We start from the raw sequence: 24,527 nt of genomic DNA on the forward strand, positions 1-24,527 counted from the left end.
TACATTTTTAGCTCCTTTAACTCCTGTTCGTGTATTTTGTTTCAGATACCAGTATTTAGGTTCAGTAAAGTAGTAATAAATACATAAAGTAAGTTTTTCATTAAGTGCTATAATTCACCAACAAATTTAAGAACAGGATTTAATTTTAATAAATTAATAAAATACATGCCACATATTTAAAAAGTAAGCACAAGCTAAAAACAAATGGTTTATAACATTGTTATAAACAAATGAGATGGAATATCTAGACATTAATTGTTTTAATATAAAAATGGTGTGAAACAACTCAAAAGTATTTTAAGTTGTACTCAATATAAATATTACATCATATAATATGGCAAAATATAAAAAGTAATAACAGTAAGTATTAGGTCAAAATTAATAGCACAAATTTACTTATAAGGCAATTATCAGACCACCCTAAATGAGAGAGAACATGATTCAGAAAAGACTTGAGGCTTTGGAGGAGACCTGGGATCCAATCCTAGCTTCCTTTATATGAGGTACATGAACTTACACAAGTTATTTCACTTCACCGAGCTTCAGATTCCTTACACATAAAACAAACTTAATACTTAATTTACAGAGTTAAAAGAAACAAGAGACCATATATTTAAAGTACCTGGCATATTATCCAAAACTTGGTGGTGCTCAAAACCTAAGAGCTTGTTTCCAATAATAATATTACTCTGACTCATGCTACCACTTCCTAAACTTGTTCAACATAATCTGAAGTCTCAATCATTACACACCTATTAGTTAACTACTAGAAAGTAAATATTACCCTTGTTTTACTAAAATGATGATGAAATGTTAAGTGCTATTCAGCAAATCTCTTTATTTTAACATTTATTTCAAAACATTTAAAAAGATAAACCTTTATGAAAATGTAAAAGTTAAGATGTGAAGAATGAATTTCTATGCCATTTTTCTTCTTTTCCAGAAACATCTTTTTGAGAGAGAAAAAAAAATTGTTTCCCACAATTACTCTTGTTGATAGGAGGACAGTACCTGGAAGTCACTAAATCCTTTTCCCCCAAATCTTATAACTCTATTTATACTTTTTCATCTTAAATGACTTCTTCCCATAACATAGAAGATAATCCAATCTACATGAATAAAAATACAAATTTACAAAAATCCTCCATATTAAAGTAATTCTTAAATATTACTCAGAAATATTTTCCCACATATATTTTTCCCAAAATGCAAGCAAATATATAAATTTCTTCTCCCTGTTCAAATTCTATTTGTATAACAAGTATATGTATAACTCCACAATTCTCAGCAGGAAACAGTCAGAAAGGATTATACTTTAAAAGAGATATATTCTAAAAGTGCCATTGCTGTAATTCAATTTTAGTCAACCTGTTACATTTGATTTGAAACCTCATATAATATTAAAGGAATTTTTAACCAAAAGAGAGTATAATTTTTTAAAAATTTGAGAAATACCAGTGGGCAGGCAGATTTAATCAAAAGTAATTCTTATTAAAACACAGAAATAAATGACTTGATTCACTCAGATTCAAGCATTTCTACTTTCACATTATCTGAATGGGACTTTTCCTCATGAGCCTTCTTTGATTCAGCATCTCCTTGACTGCACATTAAAAGCTTTTAACTACCTTCAATAAATTTATGAACTCTCTAAAATTGTTTGAAAAATTGTGGGGTCAAGTGTCAGTGGGCTAAAAAGATCACTTTTGGGAAGTCTGCACCTGAAGTTCATAAACTTTAAAGTCTAAAGTGTTAAGTAAGCATCATAAAGCTTCACATGCCTATGCATGTTGTACCTACAAAGGTTCACCATTCCCCCTTTACAAAGATACAGGAAGAAGTAAAATAAAGGGTGACATGGTTATCTATAATATTTATACTCCATAGCTCATTATGTTACTAATTATGAATAGAATGGCTTTTAAGATCACCAGCTTAAAAACTCTAAGAAAAGCAAACTGCAACGTTACTATAACAACCTCTTAAACTGAAAATATGAAAAATAGAGGTCCATGTCACATAAGGCAGCTTAAGAACTACAAATATCTATTAATATTTTGTTAACTGTTAACAAAATATCCTCTATAATACTTTAGTAAAAAAGACAAAGGCTACATTTTTAAGCAAATATATTTACTAAAAATCCTAGAGCTTGCCATATACTAACATAATTATATCAAGGATTTACAGGTCAAAATCAAGTCATGTGACAAATGGTGGAAGGAACTGAAAATGTTTATCCTGAAAAAGAAAGAACTCAGAGTAAATATGAACAGTCTCCAAATATCTCATGTGGAAAAAAGGAACAATTTATTCTGTGTAATTCCTAAGGAGAACTGGAATCAGTGCATGGAAATTCTAGGGAAACAAATGTCAATTCAATGGAACGGCTGACTTATGAAGAAATAAGCATCCCTACACCACCTAGCAAGAGTTGGGGATCACTTATCAGAGAGACTACAAAGGAGGGTCCTGGGTGAAGTGTTAGTCTAACAGTTTTTTAAGATTTCTTTCAACAACATAATTCAATAATCGATAAGTGAAAAACAAGCCTACTAGAAAATAAGTTTTCCTAAATATTTTTCCTAAACAACACTGATAATACAATTGTAAAAAAATGAAATCATGCTTCCTTTACTCCTACACCAAACTGAGATAAACTCAATTACCACTTATTGACTAGCCTGGATCAAATTTAACTTTAAATAATCATTTCTCCACAATATGTACATTTATTAAATGGACAATACTCTTTTATACATTCTTCTCTAAATGTCTAGCTTTATAAAGCAAAATTAAATATTGTCTCTCAGACTATACTGACTATACACAAATATCACTCAGGGCAAATGAAAGTCAAGTATTGTTTTGATAGATCGCTTGGAAAAATTTCAACTGCTGGCTTCACTCAACAGTATACACTAAACAAGTTAACAACAATCACATTTAGGCACACTGAACTTATTTACCTCTGAGTTAGCATATTCTGCTTGTAACTTTTTACACTCATCTTTGAGTTTTTCAGATTCTTTTTCACGCTCCAACGTCATGTTGTCCATTAGTGTTTGAACTTGGACCAGTTCTTTCTTTAGCACAGCAACATCTTCTATACCAGGCCTCTGAAGCTGTGAAGCATGTTCATTAAAAATTATAGTGAAAAACGAAAATATGGTTTTACTACAAAGAAATCAAAATGAAAATAATCTTTAGTATCAATTGTTAGACTGCAAATGTTGACCACTGATACCTTTTTCCCAAAAAGCCTTTCCTCTTCCCAATCTTTGTCATATTTAATAGTATCACCACAATGTGAAAGAGAGCAAATTCACAATTATCCTTAGTGCTTTATTTGCTTTCTTTTCCTTCACAAACTGCACTCCATGGTTATAACAATCAGTTAATAAATGCCACATTTTGAAGCATAAATGCCCCATTTTCTATCCTAGGAAACTGATAATAAAAATAAAGGAGCAGATGTAAGCATAATTAGGGTCTGTTGCTAATGGATATGGATATGCATATGGTTGATTTTATTCATATATTTATTGAGTGCTAAATAAAGGGCAGAGAGGCACCTGGGTGGCTCAGTCGGTTGAGTGTCCGACTCTTGGTTTCAGGTCAGGTCATGATCTCATGGTTCATCGGATCGTGCCCTATTTCGGGCTCCTCGCTGACAGCACAGAGCCTGCCTAGGATTCTCTCTCTCCATTTCTCTCTCTGCCCCTCCCCTGCTCACGCTCTCTCACTCTCTCTCAAAATAAATAAACATACATACATACATACATACAGGACAGAAAGGAGACAAGGACAGATCCAAAGTTGTACACCTTGGGAGAGCACTGAAGACATAAAGTACCAATGACAGAAATAGTTGGGGAGGAAATACGATGACCTGATGCTACACTTGTTGAATCCGAAATGAAGCTAGAAATGCAATCAGAAGTTTTCTAAAAGTAGGTGGATTTATAAAACTAAAGGGCAGGGAAAGGTCAGGATCAGAGACGCAGATAAGGAAACTAGTAAAAAGACACATGATATTAAGATAGAAACAACAAAAATGTTAAGGTAATAAATTTTGTATCACACATTCCATTTTTATTTAAAAAATCACATTGGTATATGTGTAAAGGATAGAACTAGAGGGAATTTTCCCTTCCTTCATTTTACTCAAGCAATACTTTTAACATTTTTTCAGAGTATATATTTTTCATTTAGAAAATTATAAAAGTACATTTCAATAAGGTTTCTGAATTACCAGTTCAGTCTTCAGATCTTGAATTATAATTGTTTCTTTGTTTAATTCCTCTGTCAGATATGTCGCTTTTTGTTCAGCAGCTTCTCGAAGACTCCTTTCTTCATCATATTTTGACTTTATATCTAATTAAAGATAGTTATATAAATATTAGTTTTATGACATAAACTCTAGGAAAGGGTAGTTTTATAAATTCTTATCTATTACATTGCATATCTACATATTATTAATATGTATTAATTACATGTTATGTATGCATAACTACATATTACTAATATGTACATATTATTAATATTAATTCAAATTCACATTCCTTAGATAACCCTAAATATACAATAAACTTTTACTTCTGATTAAATGATGAACTTAAAATAATCAGATGTTTTTGTCTAAATTCCATACAGCACTGTCACTAATTATCATCTTAATGTATACTTAATCACATATAATAGTTTAACCTAAAAGCATGTAGTTAAAGAAAAAGTAATTGATTGCATAACCAAATGTTAAATCTAACTGTATTGGGGCGCCTGGGTGGCACAGTCGGTTAAGCGTCCGACTTCAGCCAGGTCACGATCTCGCGGTCCGTGAGTTCGAGCCCCGCGTCGGGCTCTGGGCTGATGGCTCAGAGCCTGGAGCCTGTTTCCGATTCTGTGTCTGCCCCTCTCTCTGCCCCTCCCCCGTTCATGCTCTGTCTCTCTCTGTCCCAAAAATAAATAAACGTTGAAAAAAAAAAAATTTTAAATCTAACTGTATTATTTAATTTCTTCAAAATGTTACTTGTTAATCTTTAAGCATGCCCCAAAGAAAATTCACCTTTTCTAAATTAGAAGAAAAATTCTACAGAGAAAATCGATCCTTTGAAAGGAAGAGGTGAGAGGACAAACAAAATAATTTATACAGCAACTCTATTATTAAATTCCAATAATCACTACCATAGTCTGTAACAAATGTTTTACCACACCAAAATACAATACACTAAAATACAATGCCTTATTTCCAGGATATACAATGGCAAAAAGGTAACGAGACTCATCATTGGCTAAAAAGATCTGATTCAATTTACCTGCAATTTCAGTGGCAAGTTGGGCTGCTTTCTGTTCAAATAAGTCTTTCATTTGCTTAATATTAAAATTTTCTGTTTGGGCTTCTTCTAATTGTTGTTCCAAAGACTGTAGTTCTACAAAAATGTATCATAGCTATTTAAATACATAATTAATGCTAATTACATTTCCTAAACTGTTATTACTTATATCCTAATCATTGTTGTAGTTAAAGACAATCAACATGAAAAGAAAAAACAAAAAAAGAGAATCAACATGAGTCTATCATCCAGTTATAAATGGAGAATCTTCATATTTCAAGAATTAAGCATATCTGATTCATTTAAACACAAGTCATAATTTATAAATATATAAAACAAATTAAAGGAATATTTAGCATCATACTCAAATAATCTATAAATATTTGTTTCAAAAGTATTTTGCTTTTACATTTCAGTTATTTTCCTATAACCATCAACTGTCCAAAAAGGAACATATTCTGGCTTTCTAAATAAAATTGATTATATTGAGAAACAAAATTAGAAATGGTTTAAGAACAGGGAGCCTGGGTTAAGCATCAGTTAAGCATCCGACTTTGGCCCAGGTCATGATCTCACAGTTTGTGAGTTCGAGCCCAGAGTAGGCTCTGTGCTGACAGTTCAGAGCCTGGAGCCTGTTTCAGATTCTGTGCCTCCCTCTCCCCCTCCCCCACTCTCTTCCCCTCTCCTCCCCTCCCCCACTCACACTGTATCTCCCTGTCAAAAATAAACATTAAAAAAAGAAAGAAATGGTTTAAGAACAATCCAAGTCTTAAATAAAATAATTAAAATATGCAGTCAACTCCTAATACTCCATTCTCCTAAAGAGATTTCAAAAAAAAAGGGCGAGACAGATTTCAGAGGGAAAGTAAATACAACAGCTAACCTCAAAATACAAATCTGATTATTCATTGAGCATTCCTCCAAAGTCAATTACAAAGATGCTAGCTTCATCATTTTATTTCAAGAGAAAAAGAGGACATCATTCTTCAAACTAGATTTAACTTTTCACTAAAATGTACTAATGTGATATTTCAGAAGTTTATAACTTCAGAATATACAGAACAAAGAAAACACTAAGATTTTTATCAACTGATTAAACTATAAAGTTCACAAATAATATTCTAAACCTAAAGTATGACTATTAGCTTCACTGTTTTAAAGCCAGAAAGTACAATCACAATACAAATTCATGTAGCAGGGATCAGAGAAAAAGAAAGTAAAAAGTAAAAAAGAAGAATGAGAGGGGTGCCTGGGTGGCTCAGACAGTTAAGCTTCTAACTCTTGATTTGGGCTCAGGTCATGATCTCACGGGTTCCTGAGTTTGAGCCTCTAGCTCTGCTCTGCACTGACCATGTGAAGCCTGCTTGGGATTCTCTGTCTCCCTCTCTCTCTGCCCCTCCCCTGCTTGAGCTCTCTCTCTCAAAAATAAGTAAATAAACACTTAAAGAAGAAAAAAAAGAAAAATGAAGAAATATCTGCTTTAAGCAAAGTTCAAAGTTACCTGCTGATGAATCAGCCACCAATCCATCAGGTTTAGACTCCTCAATGGAAACAAGACATAAACAAACGCATTAAAAGAAAAAGATAATACTATTATAATTGCCAATGTGAAAAAAGTCTCTACAAGCCACATTCTATCAGGTAAGTAGCAAGATTCTGATTAAATTTTGGTCTGTTCACAATGTTCCAGATTTCTAAAGTACCATTAGGCAGACTGGCATAATGATCTAGCTGCAGTCACTGGTTCTAAGAATTTTTTTTATGTTAACATATATTTAAATTATTGTGAATCTTATAGTAGGTACCATCTTAAGTTCTATAAATTCAGTAAAGATTTTAAAATAATATAAATTATAATTATAAATATAGATTCTAAAGCCAACACTGAAGTCAGCAAATAAGATTCAATACCCTAATATATAAAAATCTGCAGAAGTGAAAACATGCCACGAACTATCACTACTATAAAGTTTGGCATTAAAAGCACAAATTTTTAATTCATGATTATAAATCATCTTTTAAAAAAGCAGAAATAAAGAATATATTCCATAAGGTTTAATTTATTATGTGCATTAGGAATAAAATACTATACTGCCAAGTCATTATTTCCACATTCTAAAGAATTACACATATCTTCAAGAGTTTAATAAAGCAACTCCTGGTGTATCTGACTTATTTTCCTATACATTAGATTTAGACATATTGGTTGCTAAGAACCATCAATATTTTAAATACATTTTCCCCAAGGTAAATTTCCTACCAAGGCAATTTCTCCTTGCACTGTGGAGAATTTAATTTATTAAATGTGAAATAGTCATCTCAAATGTGGTAAACAATTTCCTCTGTTTTCAAGTACAAAAAAATAATACAGCACATGTTTGATTATTTGTTAATGGCATTTATGTAAAACAGAGTAAATGAACTTTAAGTACTTTAGATTACTAAAAACCTCTTTCACAGCCTCAAATAGAGAAGCTGAGTAGTAATAAGACTAATAATATCTTGTTATCCATTTATTAGGGATTTTTTTTTTCTAGTCCAAATGACAATTTTTGGTGAAAAAACAAAAAGGCAAAAAGATAGACTGAGAGTCACAATGTACTAAGATAACAGGCCACAGGATCACTAATTACTTTATAAAAATATTAGAACTATTATTGAAGGTTATCCACTTTATTCTTACAAATGAAAACTACATTTAGTAAAATTTATTACTCTATGATCCTTCATGTAATTGTAGTGCAAAAGCCAATATAATTTTAATATAAAAATCATAGTTGGTTAAGACATTTAGAAAATACATTAAATTATGTATCAACAGAATCTTACTCCAAAGTAACCACTTTTGTTACCCATGATTTTCGTTTTTTCTATATATTATTTTTATATAAAGCTGTGTGTGTTTGTGTGTATACATACACATATACATAAATACCTTTATTCTGTTTTTTAAAACCCAATACTGTTTAAAAAAATAACTAAAATTGTTAATACAACCATTTCCCCATATTTTCAAACAATCTTCAGTAATATTAACAGGGGTGCCTGGGTGGCTCAATCGGTTGAGCAACTGACTCTTGATTTCGGCTCAAGTCGTGATCTCACTATTGGCGAGATCAAGCTCATGTCGGGCTCCATGCTGAGAGTGCAGAGCCTGCTTGGGATTCTCTCTCTCTCTTTTTATCTCTCTCCCCCTCCTTCCCTCCCTCAAAAATAAGTAAACTTTAAAAAATTTTTTTAAAAAGAATATAAACAGTAAACAGTTAATAATAGTTCTTTCCCTACTAGTAGACAATTTAGTGATCTCCCATTTGTCACAACACAGATGCTCTGAAGAATCTCACTATTGTCTGAACCTGTATTTTTTAACCATTTAGGGATATTTCAGAAAATAAGAATAATGCAGCCTGGTATTAAGAAAAAAAAAAAAAAACCCACAGGTAACTGATTCTTAATGGAGCACCTTTAAGAAATAACACCTGAGCTTCCAAAATATTTGTCTGCATTCATTAGAATTACAAAGGCTATACACTGTAGGCTATTAAATACAGATAAATTCATTAGGAAGTTATTTATATCAGGCCACCTGCTTACAAAATGCTTATTTTTAACAATGAAAATAAACATCTAATAAACACACTTCAAGTATTTAAAAGCATTTACTTGCTGTTGCAGCCCTTGAAATTTTTCTAATTCTTTCTTTAATTCTTCTGAGTACCATTTTTCTTCCTAAGGAAAAAGAAAAAGATTTTTAATTAAATTTCAAAAGATTTATTATCTGAAACACTGAAAATACACAAATGTAATCATTTCTACTCTTACCTTAAGTGAAGCCTGAAGGTCTTGGACCTCTTGTCTAAGTAGTGTCAAATCATCTCTAAACATATATTGGAGAAAAAAGGAATTAATAATTAATGTTCTCTAACAACCTGGTCTCTTAATAAATCATGGCTAGTGACTGCACATTAATTTCTAGTTTTCGCAATTCTTAAAAAAAAAGCTGCTTAGAATTTTATGTATACTGGCATATATATATAACCCTTAGAAAAATAATTTTATTCTGAAAGCTCCTCATTCATAAATGGAAAAGCACTTTATCACAGAAATGATATAATCATTAACTGCCTTAGGCCAGAAACAAAATATCTCCCATTAAATTACTAACCATAAGGATCAATACCTTCCTATTGTAGTTAGCATAAAATCTAAACTCATTAACAAGGACTATACAATCTATACAATCTAGTCCCTGTGTTAACACTCTCCTGCTCATTCACTCAGCTCAAGCAACACTGGCTTCTTTCTGTTCCTTGAGTCTTGTCAAACTTCTTACATTCTGTTCTCCTCACCTAAGAGTCAGTCTGACAAGGAATGGTGAGCACACTCTCAAGGCCCTAACACAGGAAAGAGGTAAGATCACGTGCATTCACAATAGCATTACACTTCAAAGCAATTGTACTGTACCGCTTCAGAGCAAGAGCCTCTCCTCCATGACTTGAATCATTACCAGCATCATGAACTACCTCATAGTGTTTGAAAAGTTCATCAGCAGACCCAAGTGATTTCATACACTGGGGACATATGAAACCCTATAGAAAGAGGGAGAAAAAGGTTACAAAACTGTGTTGAATATTGTAAAATAGCAATTTGTATGTTATGAAATACGGTCTAATGTCTTACACCAATGGTGCCATTAGTAAATTGTAACTTACGATGTTAAGCCCAAATTCAGGTATTGTGCAAAAGTACATCACCATCTATTCTGATTGAAGTTTACAAAATATAAAAAAAAACAAAAACAAAAAACCCTTACAACTATCTTTTAGGTTGAGTAAATTGATGGCTAGAGTACAGAATTCTAATTTGAGAAGTTCTAACCTAGGAGACTAGTTGAGAAGTCTGCCATCATATTCCCACTCCTCTCTCTAGATATCCCCTTAGTAAAATAACAGCTGTTCCAATCTACTTCCTAGTAATGATAACCAAAAAATTAAGAATATAAAGCATTCTGATCACTGAGGGAAAAGGTACTGTATTAAATAACTCATAATTACCACAGAGTATCCACAATGCTTGAGAAGTATTCTAATCAGTAAATTCTTTGCTAACCTAAGATGAACACTATAAAAGCCTAAAATTAATAGACCCATAAAATATTAAACACTTATAAATATTCTCAGAATTATATGGTTATGGCATACAAGGTCCTACATGAATATTTCCTCAATGAGCTAATAATCACTCTGATGCTGGGGCACCTCTCACTCTCCACAACTATACTGACACTTTCAACTATTCAGATTTACCTACGTTCTCCAAACCCACCACGGTATCCCACATTTCCGGGCCTTTGCATATACTGATTTTCCCTCCAGCACTACCCTTAGTAGCTTGTCAAGTTTCTACATTCCCTATAATACACAACACACTGGAGCTTTTCATCCATGTTTCCCTAATGGCTACCGTAGTATTTTTGAACACACTCTATATTTTCTATGTTATATATTTATTTTTAAAATATGAATAAAATAAATTAACGACTGGCTGGCTCAGTTGTTAGAGCATGAGACTCTTGATCTCAGGGTCGTGAGTTAAAACCTCACATTGGGCATGGAGCCTACTTAAAAAATAGATAAAAATAAAAAAACAAAAATATGAATGAACCTGGCAGGGCAGAATTTGGCAAAAAGACAGAAGAGCTTTAACATCTTGCAGGTTATAAAACTTTCCAAGGAATAGAGTGAAGTAATAAGTACTCCGAACAAGTAAAAACTTAAAAATAAAGAAACTTCTCCTTAATTGGGTGCTATACAAATAGCATATATTCATTTATTTATGTACATTATGTAGCAGAATGAAGGCTCACTGAGTACTAGGGAATACTGATATGTAGACAAACATTACCAGACAGTGGTATAACATAAGTAAATATAAGGAACTATAGGAACACAGGAAAAAAAGAATCCAACTCTGTCTGTTGCAGGAGTTAGTGTTTTACAAAAACTACACAGAAACTCATTTATGTTATATGTATGTGTATATACACTGGACACTGGAATTGGGTACTGAAGAACGAGTGGGAGTCACTTGTCAGAAATAAAAGAGAGGCATTCTAACAAAGGTGTGGAAAGAGGTTTGAAACACAGACGTGCTGCATTTGGAAAACAGAGGTATGTTCTGATCATAGAAGTAGAGCGAAGGGCAGGGGCACAACAGGTGAGTGAACGCAATGATCACCTATGAAACTCTGCAATAAGCAAAGGTAGTAGTACTAAGTACTCAGGATGTACCTTTGCACATCTGAATGACACCATTAGGCTCCAGAGATATTTGATGCGCAGCACTGTCTTTTGAATGAATGAATGTCCCCAGCCTATGTGTTAATCTAGCTCATGTTATGCTCTTTCTTCAAAATCATCTATTATCTACCATTATGTTTTAGGACGGCTCCACTTTATACCTAATTTGCCATTCTTATAACTTCTACTCAGTAACTGTTGCACCACAATAGTTAACATGCTTTTAGTGCAATAGCTATACTATTTAGCCGGTCATTTCTCTTTTGCATGTCAGCTTCTACTAGTATCTAGAAGGCAAATTTCAGAATGTTCGCCAGAGAAGCCACAGACCAATTACACTATTTAATCTTTACAACTTTGGCTTTTTGACTATTGTCTCTACTTCCAGATTTTGGGTCTAGATATCTAAAGATACCAAGAAAGCTCACGATCACATTAAGGTATGCCATACCTTCTTAAAGCTTCTAAATATTACCAGGTTAATACTCCAGAAAGAACTGATTCATCCCTAAAGAGAAATTTTAGAAATTCAGTAATATATATTTAATCATAGAAATATTTCACCTAAGTGAATTTTCCATATGATTCACCTAAATGAATTTTCCATGTTTAAATAACACTTTAATTTTGGAACATTTCTAATAAAAATAAATCTTTCTAAAATACATATACTTTCTCACCTTCTTAAATAGAAGATACTAAACTGTTGTTTGGTGTTTCAGATGCATAAATATTTATCACTGAACGGGTGACTTTTACTCTATTAATTCTGGCCTCTTTAATGTCTGGACCCACAGTTTATAGTTTTTTCTTACACCCTGTTTTGTCTTTCCACAATCATTTCTTAAAATTATTCACATAGTGGGGCGCCTGGGTGACTCAGTCGGTTAAGCACACAACTCTTGGTCTCGGCTCAGGTCATGATCTCGCGGTTGGTGAGTTTGAGCCCTGTGTTGGGCTCCACACTGATGGTGCAGAGCCTGCTTGGAATTCTCTCTCTCTCCCTCTCTCTGTCCCTCCCCCACTTGCAGACTCTGTCTCTCAGAATAAATAAACGCAGACAAAAATGTTTTAAAAATATTATTCAAGTGCTATTTCTAGTAATGCTAGCCTGACATAGATGGGAAGGATAAAGAAAAAAGCCTATCAAGACCACATCACTCATTTATAATAAAAGTAACATAAGCTCAGAGTGAATATCTGAGGGATGCCCCCTGAATACAGTGCATGATCTTTCATTCATGGGCTTTGTAATACTAATAGTGGATATTAAGAAACTGCTTCTCTATTTCTTCACAACCACCTTCAAGGGTAGATCGATAACTTCCACAAAAATGCTGTTAGTAAACAGTAAAACGCTAAAAACAGCCAGCTACATTTTTCCCTTAATAATTCCAAATTTCTCACCAACTTCCAAACATGCACACACCCAGACATACACACACACTCTACTTAAGATTAAGCGATCTCTAATCCTTTCTCAGATACACTAAAGAACTTACCTTAACTTGATATTTATGGTATCCTTCTTATACCAAGTGCTCTTTCAGTTAAAAATAAAGTTCTTATTTAAATGACAAGTAGGTGATATTGTCACTTTTGATTTTGGCTAACCCATAAAGAAGAAAAGTTGGCAAAGACAAGTGGTAAAATGCTAAGGAGAGCTCCAAGAATCTTTTAGGTCTCTCTTTTTGCTTGCACCAGTTAGCTAGTTTAACCAGTTGTGTCTTCCTATATTGCACCCATTTCCCGTATCACCCTAGAAAATGTCTGGTTTAACTGTTCCCCAGTAAAGCTTTTCTGGGGTTCTCCTCAGGTTGAATCACCACTGCACTCTTTTTACAAATAATATTTATCACAGAAATTGCCTGGGATAGAGATCATATCTTTTTTTATATTCTTTACTTACCAAAATATATGATGCATAAGAAGTACACTACAAATATGCCAAATAAGTGAATGTTTGGTGAAATCCTTTCTTATATATATAATTGCCAGACAGAAAAACACATGTCTTTTTTTTTTCTTTTGTCTTTCTGGGTACAAGGAGTTTCATTCTTTTGTGAGACTTGCAAAAGAATCAGAAAAGCTATGTTTCTCTTTGTTTTTAGATTATTGCAGTGATTTTCAAAAGAAAGAGATCAAGATCATCTAAGAAACTTTTTCCAGCCTGCAAAAGGGCAATACTGGCCCTCACTGGCTTCCACCCTCAGCCTTAGATATGGGCCGTCCCACACACTACAGAGAGACATTTGGATGATACACTGTTAATGATGAGTATGTGCCATTTGTCACCTTCCTCAAGTCTAGGGAGTCAACAAAGACTGAAACAATGGTACATCCAGGCTCTAATGCTGGATACTTTCTCAAATAAAAACAGCAACAATTAATATGCAAAGTTCTCTTTCTATATACGAGTATAAAGCATTTTAACCCAAAGCATTTTTAAATATGCTTTAATAAAACATTAACTAAATGATAAAGATACAACTTACAAATGGTGAAATCAGGCATCATTCACTTTATATTTTGAATTTCATGGCAAAATTTATGCAAAAATATTAACTTAAACTTTTATATTTGTTTACAGATTCACAAAAAAGACAGCTGCAAACAGTAAGAGCAATGAACCCAACTTCCCAAAAGCCTGCTTTCCTTATTGAACCTTCTTTTAAGCATGCATGATTAAAGCAATCCATATTCCCTTTGTAGCAGAAAAAGTTAAGCAACACCAAGGCAAGGAAAAACAAAGCTATTCTGCAACCCATAACCAAGCTGCTAAAGCAAAATATACAGGACCCACAGTAACACTGGAGTCATTAAGAAGTTCCTGTCCTCTTGTTTCATTTTCAGCGTGCACTTGCTGGTAATGCTCCGACAAATCACTAGCAGTTATACATCTTTTCATACATAATGGACAGATGAAACCCTGTGAAATAACAACTTTTAGGAGGATATACATAAAAAGTTATTTATAAAACAAAATACAGACAATGAAAACAGACATAACAGGAAAATAATTAGTATATCTCTTTTTAGTATACATAAGGGAAATTTTCAAGTAGTAACTATATACAAAAACTGAAAGATCTATCCAAAGTAGGACGTCTAAAAGTAGCTCCCATCCTTATGCTGGAAATTCCCATTGGTTCAATTTTTTTACAATTACCAGTTGCTTTAGTTGGAATATTATTATTCTTTTTGTTTATGACAGTCTGTCCTTACTTATCTAAGAGCCATTATTGGCAAGTTAGCTTTTATTTTCGATCGAGAAATGACAGGCAGTTATAACAAATAGCTTTATGCGACATCATGTTCTCAACAAAAAAAGTCCTTACAATGAAAGCAATTTTTAGTCTTTACCATAATCCACTAGCCTAAGACCCCATATTTGCCCATAGCCGTAATTCCCAGTAGGGGACTCTTCCTTCTAAATTTATGAACCAAATAAAACCATTTTATGTCAATCTCCCCAATTCCCTATTCCTAACAGTATCTGTATTTTCAAATGTGGGCCATTACACTGATCTATAGTTTAATGTTTTGTCAGACAGGAAAGTAGAGGGATAAGAGAACAGAGGAACTGAGAGTATCGGAAAGTGAATAAAATGGAGAGTGTAGTGAAGGACAATAGGTTATAAACGCCATGGGTTTTTGTGTAAAAAATAATGTGGATTTGAGACTCAACCAATGCTAACTATATGACTTAAGGAAGTTACTTTACTTTGCTAAACGTCAACTTCCTCATCTATAAAATGGGGTTAATGTTAGTACCTATTCCTCTAGAGTTATCATGAAGTACATAAAATGCTTAGTCTAGTCATAAGGCATTGTTCAATAAATATTCTGTCATTAGATGTATGGTTAGAGAGGAAAGGAAATGAAGCCAGGAAAGGTTGAAAGACCAGAAGATAGGAATTAAAAACCTGAAATATTCAGCAAGGCCAAAGAAGTAGTAAGAACATGAGAAAGTTTTTGAGAAGACAGGTAGTTGGAAAGATACAGTTTTGACATCTCAGGTGAACTATTCTACTGCATAAGATGGAAGGTACTGCCATGAACTTGAGTAGCCAGAAAAAATTAATAAAGATCACTGGCATTGAAAACATAAAAACTGGGAGACTTAGATGTTCCTTGAGTCACTAATGTCACTAAGGATATAACAAAGGAGAGGATGACTGTAAATAAGGACCCAAAGTGGGAGGGCAGGCAGGGCAGTAGTTAAGAGCTAGGCTTCGAATCCTGGATTCACACCACTCTTAGTAGATTATATGACCTTCAATTTCCTCATCGGTGAAATGGGGTAACAGTAACACCTACTTCATGGGGGGGGGGGGGTCTCATGAAAATTAAATGAGATAGTACATGCAAAGTGCTTATCATAGCATCTGATACAAAGAAAACATTCAATAAATGTTAGCAATGATTAATATCATTAATTCCTTTTGTTAACAACCCTTAATAAAGGAGATTAGCCAGAGGATGAAAGTGAGGAACGTGAATTCTTTCTTTGTGGTTTTCTCTTTTTACTGATGAAAGAGTTGTCTTCTAGGCAACCACAGTCCAAAGTGCTGGAACCACAGAATAGTAATTCCTTAAAGGAATGCATCATTTGCATATTTTTTTTGCCATGATAGCTTTGTTCTGCCTTTGACTTTACTAGTTTCTTCACTGTAAGTTTCCACATACAATATTCAATCATTCACTCAAAATGTGTGTACCGAGTGTGATTACTGTGTTCCAGCCATTATTCTACAGTGCTGAGAACAAAATGATAAAATAAGGCACAAAGTCCCATCCTCAGGAAGCTTACAGGCTTCTTGAAAAAGTTATGAAAGAAAGTAATTACATTTTAGAGCATACTAATCAGAAAATGCCAGTAGAGGGGTGCCTGGGTGGTTCAGTCGGTTAAGCATCCGACTTCGGCTCAGGTCATGATCTCGTGGTCCGCGAGTTCAAGCCCCGCGTCGGGCTCTGTGCTGACAGCTCAGAGCCTGGAGCCTGTTTCAGATTCTGTGTCTCCCTCTCTCTCTGACCCTCCCCTGTTCATGCTGTCTCTCCCTGTCTCAAAAATAAAATAAACATTAAAAAAATTAAAAAAAAAAAAAAAAAAGAAAAAAGAAAATCCCAGTAGAACCACCTTCAAACTATATTTAGACCCTCAGGACCTCCACTGTTAACTACTCTGTCGCAGTCAGTCTCACACCGCACAGGGATCACTGCAACAGCCTTTCAACGGCCTCTCTGCTTCTATCCTTACTCCACGAACAGTTTATTTTCCACACAGCAGTGAGAATGTATCCTATAAAGATGTAAACAAGTTTTGTCACTTCCGTTGTCAGAACTCTCCAATGGCTTCCCATCTCATCAGCAGTAAAAACCAAAGTCTGGGGGCGCCTGGGTGGCGCAGTCGGTTAAGCGTCCGACTTCAGCCAGGTCACGATCTTGCGGTCCGTGAGTTCGAGCCCCGCGTGGGGCTCTGGGCTGATGGCTCAGAGCCTGGAGCCTGTTTCCGATTCTGTGTCTCCCTCTCTCTCTGCCCCTCCCCCGTTCATGCTCTGTCTCTCTCTGTCCCAAAAATAAATAAAAAAAACAAAACAAAACAAAAAAAACCAAAGTCTGTACAAAGGTCTGAAAGGCCCTGCATAAGGTGGACCTGATTAGCTCACAGACCCAAACTCTCTTCACTCACTGTGCTGGAGCCACACTAGCCTCCCTGCTGGTTTTTCAACATGCCAAGCATGCTCCTACCTCAGAGACTTTCCACTTGTTCCACGTGAATGAAACATGGTTGTTCCAGAAACCCACATGACTCATTTCCTCACTTCTTTCAGTTCTTCCTGAGCTATGCCCTTCTCAGAGAAGTCTTCCCTGACAATCCTATTTGAAATTGCAACCACCCAAAACACTTCTTATGCCTCCTTCCCTGCTTTATTTTTCTCAATAACACCAGTTGTTTCTCTCTGTCCGTTTTCGTATGTTTTGGGGGTTTTTGCCTATTTCCACCTACAAGAATATAAGCTTTACCAGGATAAAGATTTTTTTTTAATGTTTATTTATTTTTGAGAGAGGAAGAGAGAGAGAAACAGAGCACAACCAGGGGAGGGGCAGAGAGAGGGAGACACAGAATCCAAAGCAGGCTCCAGGCTCTGAGTTGTCAGCACAGAGCCAGATGCAGGGCCCAACTCACGTACGGCAAGATCATGACCTGAGTGGAAGTCGGACGCTTAACCGACTGAGCCACCCAGGTGCCCCTACCAGGATAAAGATTGTTGACTATTTTACTCACTGTCATATCTCCAGCATCCAGAACAGTGTCTGACAACAATAGATATTTGATAAATAAGTGTATCTCAGAATAATCATTATCAAAAGGATAGGAAATACAATTCCCCAGAAGCACATGGAATAAGCATCTATCCTACATGTGAGTCAAGTGAAGTTTACTGAAAAAGTAATTATCTGTAATGAGACCTTAAGGATAATAAGGTATTGACCAGGCAGAAAAGTAAAAGAACAGGTAAGACATGGGGATCAGCATACAGATGTCCAGAGATAAGAAAAAACTTGGCACACCTTAAAAGCGGGAAATCTGTATGCCTGGATCAAAGAGCATAAAGAAACAGAACCATACATATAAGGTCAATTGATTTCCCACAAAAGCAAAAATTTAATTCAATAGGAAAAGGTAACATTTCAACAAATAGTACTGAAACAACTATATAAAAAGCTGTGGTTTCCATATCCATATGGAAAAAATGAACCTCAACCACTCTCCCATACCATACACAATATTTTAAAAGAAACCACAGACTTAAATATACACATTAAAATGAATTTTTTTAAGTACCATTGGTACACATAGGAGAAAGCCTCTATGACACTGAGCTAGGCAAAAAAAATTCATAGAACGACCCAAAAAGCACTATCCATAAGAGAAAAGGCTGACAAACTGGACTTCACCAAAATTAAAAACTTCTCTTTGAAAGACACCATGAACAAAATGAAAAGCAAACCACAGACTAAGAAAAAAACATAACATCACATATATCTGATTGTGGTGTAAAGTCGAAAATTGAGACCCAGTATTATGCACTCCTTTGTCAACAGGTGAGGGGAGAGCTTCACGTGGCCTAACTACAAGTTCCCTCCCCACTCTGCTCCCACAGATAGGGGCCTGCAGTCAAACACCCCTCCTCTTCACAGAGCCTGCGTATGCCTAAACAGCAGGTTTCAGTTCCCTGTCAGCCCACAGAATTATTCTAACAAGCCAATCATATGCTCCAGGAACCAAGGGGCACCTCATCCTCTTGATACTATAAACCTTGCCTCTCTCAGCCCGCGGTTGTTCATTTCGTTCCCGAGTCCAATCCTCATATGGCCCTTCATGGCATACAGTGTCCTCCTGGGCCATGAGTCTTTTGAATAATAAACTGCTGTTGACTTCATCTGTCCAGTGTCAGGTTAGTTTATGTTCAGCCATCCCTGTGAGCCCAGAACAGGAATCCTTCCCTAGCCAACAGGGCAAATAGGAGGCAATCAAACTATCGACAAGACTTGCACCCAGAGTAGATAAATAACTCTTACAATTCAATAATAAAAAGAGAAATAATCCAACTTTTAAAGTGGTCAGATTTCTAGTTGCAGACAGAAAGGAATAGATACACTTTTCCCTATTCTTCCTGTTGAGCACACCTAACATCCCTAGACATTATATATAAAACAAACATAAGAAAACTCTGAAAGGTGAAGAGAAGGAAGACCAGCTAAGGATCTTGGGATCCAAGCACTGATACAATGATGAATACTCTGGGTTTTCTTTTGCATCATATATTCCAGACTGGGTGCTGGAGAAGCTGGCAACCTGGAAACTTCAGTGAGCGCTTACAAAAAAACCTGCCCTCTCTAGCCAAAGGAGCAGGAAAATGTGGGTCATCAATGAGTAGTTCAGTGGGTACTAAGGATGGAAGCCAGACTAGAAAGGCATAAAGAGTGAACAAAGACATCTCCTTCTGGCGATTCATTATACTAAATACTCTGAACAACCATCCTGGTGATAACTAAAGGATATAAAAAATCACTTATTACATTACATATTATACACATTACATGTCTGATATAAACTGAATGTGTATCCTCATATTGGAATTATGTTGAAGTTATATTGAAATCCTAACTCCCAATGTGATGGTATTAGGAGATGGGGTTTTAGGGAGGTGATTAGGTCAGAAGGGTGGAACCCTCAGGAATGTGATTAGTGCCCTTGTAAAAGATCTCAGACAGCTCTCTTGCCGCTTCAGCAATATGAGGATGGCCACCTATAAACCAGGAAGCAGGCCCTCACCAGACACAGAATCTGCCTTGATCTTGAACTTCCCAACCTCCAGAACTCTTGAGAAGTAAATGTTTGTTGTTTAAGCCACTGAGTCTATAGCACTTTTGTTATAACAGCCCATACGAAGACAATATTACACATTATCTTAAATAATAAAATATGACATAAATATCATATGAATAAAGCAAGGCATTGCTTTATTTATATTTCTTTTTTAAGTTTTTTATTTTGAGGAGGGGAGGGGCAGAGAGAAAGGGAGAAACAATCCCAAGCAGCTTCTTCACTGTCAGTACCAAGCCTGACATGGGTCCAGTCTCACAAACTGTGAGATCATGACCTGGACCAAAATCAAGAGTAGGACGCTTAATGGACTGAGCTACCCAGGTGCCCTTCTGACTATTTCTTTAAAGTCCCAGAGACATTTCAAATTCCATATAGATGGCTGCTAAGGGCACAGAGTTAAAACCTAGGGTTTGTACAAAGTGGGATGCCAAGGTAAAAGGGAAACAAACTGAAAAAGAGACTGATAGAAAGAGACAGAGAGAGAGAGACAGAGAGAGAGATAGAGATCACCCAAGACCTTGACAAATATGTACCCAAGCACTGGGCATATGAACCTCTAGAGCAGTATTATATGCCAACAGGAATAATTCATGACATGGGTAAAAACTAGTGGCAGGAGGGACAGAAAATAAAATGAGAATGTGAGAGAATGGAATCCAGAGCACAAGAGAACGGATTGAAATTTGATAAGAAAAGGAACTGTTTTCTGTGTACTAAAAAAAGAGAGAACAGAGGTGCCAAGTATAGCTTTGGACATTCAGCCAATACTTCCTATGATATAGAAGGTGACTGAGGGAAGATGGGAGAGGGTAGCACACATGAGAGATGTGAGGATATAGAAGGCAGTAAAACTATCTCAAAGAGTAGGAAAATGACCCTAAGAAAATACAGCAGGATCACCAGGCACTGCTCACTACGCACTAGAGACTTTTTTTTTTTTTTTTGATCCAACTGAGGTCAACAATTAAACTTGCTCTTAATAAAGTTCAACTGATACTTTTATTCTCACTTTCATGGTCTTTTAGATCTTCTCAAGGTTAATACCCATATACATGAAATCAGATGGCCAGAAAGAGGCAAAACAGGGAGATGAATGCATAGAGACAAAACCAGAAATACACAAGACAGAAAACAGACTCACCAGCAAACAGGTGTGGAAAGGGGAGCACAGAAAAGGGGAACTAGGTAGGCAGTACAACTGGGCCCAGAAAGGGGCAAGTGACAAAAACTGTCAGAGCAGAATGTGAGTGCATCCATATCTTAAGGACATTATTGGTGGTTTTTATGTTCTTCTCTTCCCTTTTCTCATTTTTCTATAATGAGCAAACAATGTTTGTTAAAAATAATTAATCATAATAAAGCAAATACTAAGGCTAACTTCTCAAAAATATTGAGTTCTTTCTTACTTTCCCCATTACTTTTTAATAAACTATGAAAGATAAAAGTTCTTGCAAAGTTGTAAAGACAGCAAATAATGTATAAACTTTATAGATAAGTTAATCTAATTTTTCATTAACTCAGTAGTTCATGCCAGTACAAACACTAATTAATTGGTAATTTTTATAAACAGATGTCAAAATCTTCCTTAAGTTCAGATGACATTAGCAATGAAGACAAATTAACAATATTAATTTTCAATTTTAATATACACTTTCTTAGTCTTAGAACTAAACACCGTATTTTTCGAGAAGTGTGACTCAAAAGTCATATTTCAGTTTGTAAGAAGGATGAGACCTTTCCTACGAAAGTTTAAATTACTGACCACTACTTCAAGCCTCTGCTCGTTTTCCTTTAATAATACCAAATTTTATTGCCAAATTATTATTTCCATACCTCTGAAGAGCTTTCATTATTGACATCCACTGTGTTTATAGGAGCAGCTGATGAATCTAAATCAGAACCTTGAGAGCCAACTCTCCCAGGAGTCTGAAACAGAGAAGAGAGAAAAAAAATTCAAAGTAGGTATTAATAATATATTCATAAACTACTTAATAATCTAAACAGTAAACAGGGCTAGCCTTACACATAAAAGGAGAAGACAAATACCACTAGCAGCTATCCTTCATTGCAGAGTGTGCCCAATACTGTATCAAGGTCTCTGTATGCATTCTCTCATTTTTAGTCTTTTTAAATTAATAAAAAGCTTACATTTGTATATAGTGCCTTAAGTCTTCAACTCACTTTAGTCATAATGACATCTCTGAGAGAGGAAGGGTAAATGTTATCTCTAGAGATGAGAAAACAGATTCAAAGTGGCTAAAAGACTTCTCAAGATTGTACTGTTAACAAAAATCAGAAAGAAGACCTTAGAGAAAAACTGAGAGCTTTCCCCCTAAGATCAGGAACACAACAGGGATGTCCATTCTCACCACTTTTGTTCAACATGGTGTTAGAAGTCCTAGCCTCAGCAGGCAGACAACACAAAGAAATAAAAGGCATCCAAGTTGGCAAAGAAATCAAACTTCCACTCTTTGCAAATGACATGATACTCTACATGGAAAACCTGACAGACTCCACCAAAAAACTGCTAGAGCTGATACATGAATTCAGCAAAGTTGCAGGATATAAAAAATCAATGTACAGAAACCAGTTGCATTTCTATACACCAATAATGAAGCAAAATAGAAAGAGGTATCAAGGAATCGATCCTATTTACAATAGCACCAAAAACCATAAAATACCTAAGAATACACCTAACCAAAGAGGTAAAAGATCTGTACACTAAAAACTAGAAAGCTTATGGAAGAAACTGAAGAAGACACAAAGAAATGGAAAAATATTCCATGCTCATGGATTGGAAGGACAAATATTGTTAAAATGTCAGTATTACCCAAAGCAATCTACTTATTCAATGCAATCCCCATCAAAATTCTTCACAGAGCTAGAACAAACAATCCTAAAGTTTGTATGGAACCAGAAAAGATGCCGAATAGCCAAGGTAATGTTGAAAAAGAAAACCAAAGCTAGAGGCATCACAATCCCAGACTTTAACCTATATTACAAAGCTGTAATCATGAAGATGGTTTGGTACTGGCACAAAAACAGACACGGAGACCAACGGAACAGAACAGAGAACCCAGAAATGGACCCACAAATGTATGGTCAACTAATCTTCAGCAAAGCAGAAAAGAGCATCCAATGGAAAAAAGACAGTCTCTTTAGCAAATGGTGCTGGGAGAACTGGACAGCAACAACATGCACAAGAATGAAACTGGACCACTTTCTTATACCACACACAAAAATAAATTCTAAATGGATGAAAGACCTAAATGTGAGACAGGAAACCATCAAAATCCTATAGAAGAAAACAGGAAGCAACATCTTTGACCTCAGCCACATCAACTTCTTACTTGACACATCTCCAGAGGCAATGGAAACAAAAGCAAAAATGAACTATTGGGACCTCATCAAGATAAAAAGCTTCTCGGGGCGCCTGGGTGGCGCAGTCGGTTAAGCGTCCGACCTCAGCCAGGTCACGATCTCACGGTCCGTGAGTTCGAGCCCCGCGTCGGGCTCTGGGCTGATGGCTCAGAGCCTGGAGCCTGTTTCCGATTCTGTGTCTCCCTCTCTCTCTGCCCCTCCCCCATTCATGCTCTGTCTCTCTCTGTCCCAAAAATAAATAAACGTTGAAAAAAAAAAAAAATTAAAAAAAAAAAAAAAGATAAAAAGCTTCTCTGCACAGCGAAGGAAACAATTAGCAGAACTAAAAGGCAGACTATGCAATGGGAGAAGATATTTGCAAATGATATATATCAGATAAAGGGTTAGTATCCAAAATCTATAAAAAAACTTACAAAACTCAACACACACACCAAAAATAAATAATCCAGAGAAGAAATGGGCAGAAAACATGAATAGACACTTTTCCAAAGAAGACATCCGGATGGCAAACAGACACATGAAAAGATGCTCAACATCACTCATCATCAGGGAAATACAAATCAAAACCACAATGAGATAATACCTCACACCTGTCAGAATGGCTAAAATTAACACCTCAGGCAACAACAGATGTTGGCAAGAATGTGGAGAAAGGAGAACCCTTTTGCACTGTTGATGGGAATGCAAATTGGTGCAGCCACTCTGGAAAACAGTATGCAGGTTCCTCAAAAAATTAAAAACAGAACTACCCTATGACCCAGGAATTGCACTACTAGATATTTATCCGAAGGATACAGGAGCACTGCATCGAAGGGGCACATACACCCAAGTGTTTATAGCAGTGCTACTGACAATAGCCAAAATGTGGAAAGGGCCCAAATGTCCATCAATGGATGAAAGGATAAAGAAGATGTGGTGTATATATATACAATTGAATATTACTCAGCAATCAAAATGAATGAAATCTTGCTATTTGCAACAACGTGGATGGAACTAGAGTGTATTATGCTAAGCAAAATAAGTCAGTCAGAGAAAGACAAATACTGTATGATTGCACTCATCAATGGAATATAAAAAACAAACAGATGAACTAGGGGAAAGGAAGGAAAACTA

General features: G+C 35.4%; 1 protein-coding gene across 2 annotated transcripts in view; it reads right to left on the bottom strand.

Moving 5' to 3' along the window:
* The window catches only part of EEA1 (early endosome antigen 1), a 115,536-nt gene that overhangs the window by 71,894 nt on the left and 19,115 nt on the right, over window positions 1-24,527 (bottom strand). The window contains exons 2-10 of one of the 2 annotated variants that reach the window (XM_047865741.1): window positions 21,867-21,959; window positions 14,439-14,564; window positions 9,801-9,925; window positions 9,159-9,213; window positions 9,000-9,065; window positions 6,838-6,877; window positions 5,319-5,432; window positions 4,256-4,377; window positions 2,970-3,125 (exon numbers count right to left, since the gene is read on the bottom strand). In XM_047865741.1, the coding sequence (XP_047721697.1) occupies window positions 2,970-3,125; window positions 4,256-4,377; window positions 5,319-5,432; window positions 6,838-6,877; window positions 9,000-9,065; window positions 9,159-9,213; window positions 9,801-9,925; window positions 14,439-14,564; window positions 21,867-21,959 (897 nt within the window). The remainder of the gene's footprint in view (window positions 1-2,969; window positions 3,126-4,255; window positions 4,378-5,318; window positions 5,433-6,837; window positions 6,878-8,999; window positions 9,066-9,158; window positions 9,214-9,800; window positions 9,926-14,438; window positions 14,565-21,866; window positions 21,960-24,527) is intronic. The other variant, XM_047865742.1, reaches the window with a different exon arrangement.

This window comes from Prionailurus viverrinus, chromosome B4 (genome assembly GCF_022837055.1).
Source record: "Prionailurus viverrinus isolate Anna chromosome B4, UM_Priviv_1.0, whole genome shotgun sequence".
NCBI classification, from domain to species: domain Eukaryota; kingdom Metazoa; phylum Chordata; class Mammalia; order Carnivora; family Felidae; genus Prionailurus; species Prionailurus viverrinus.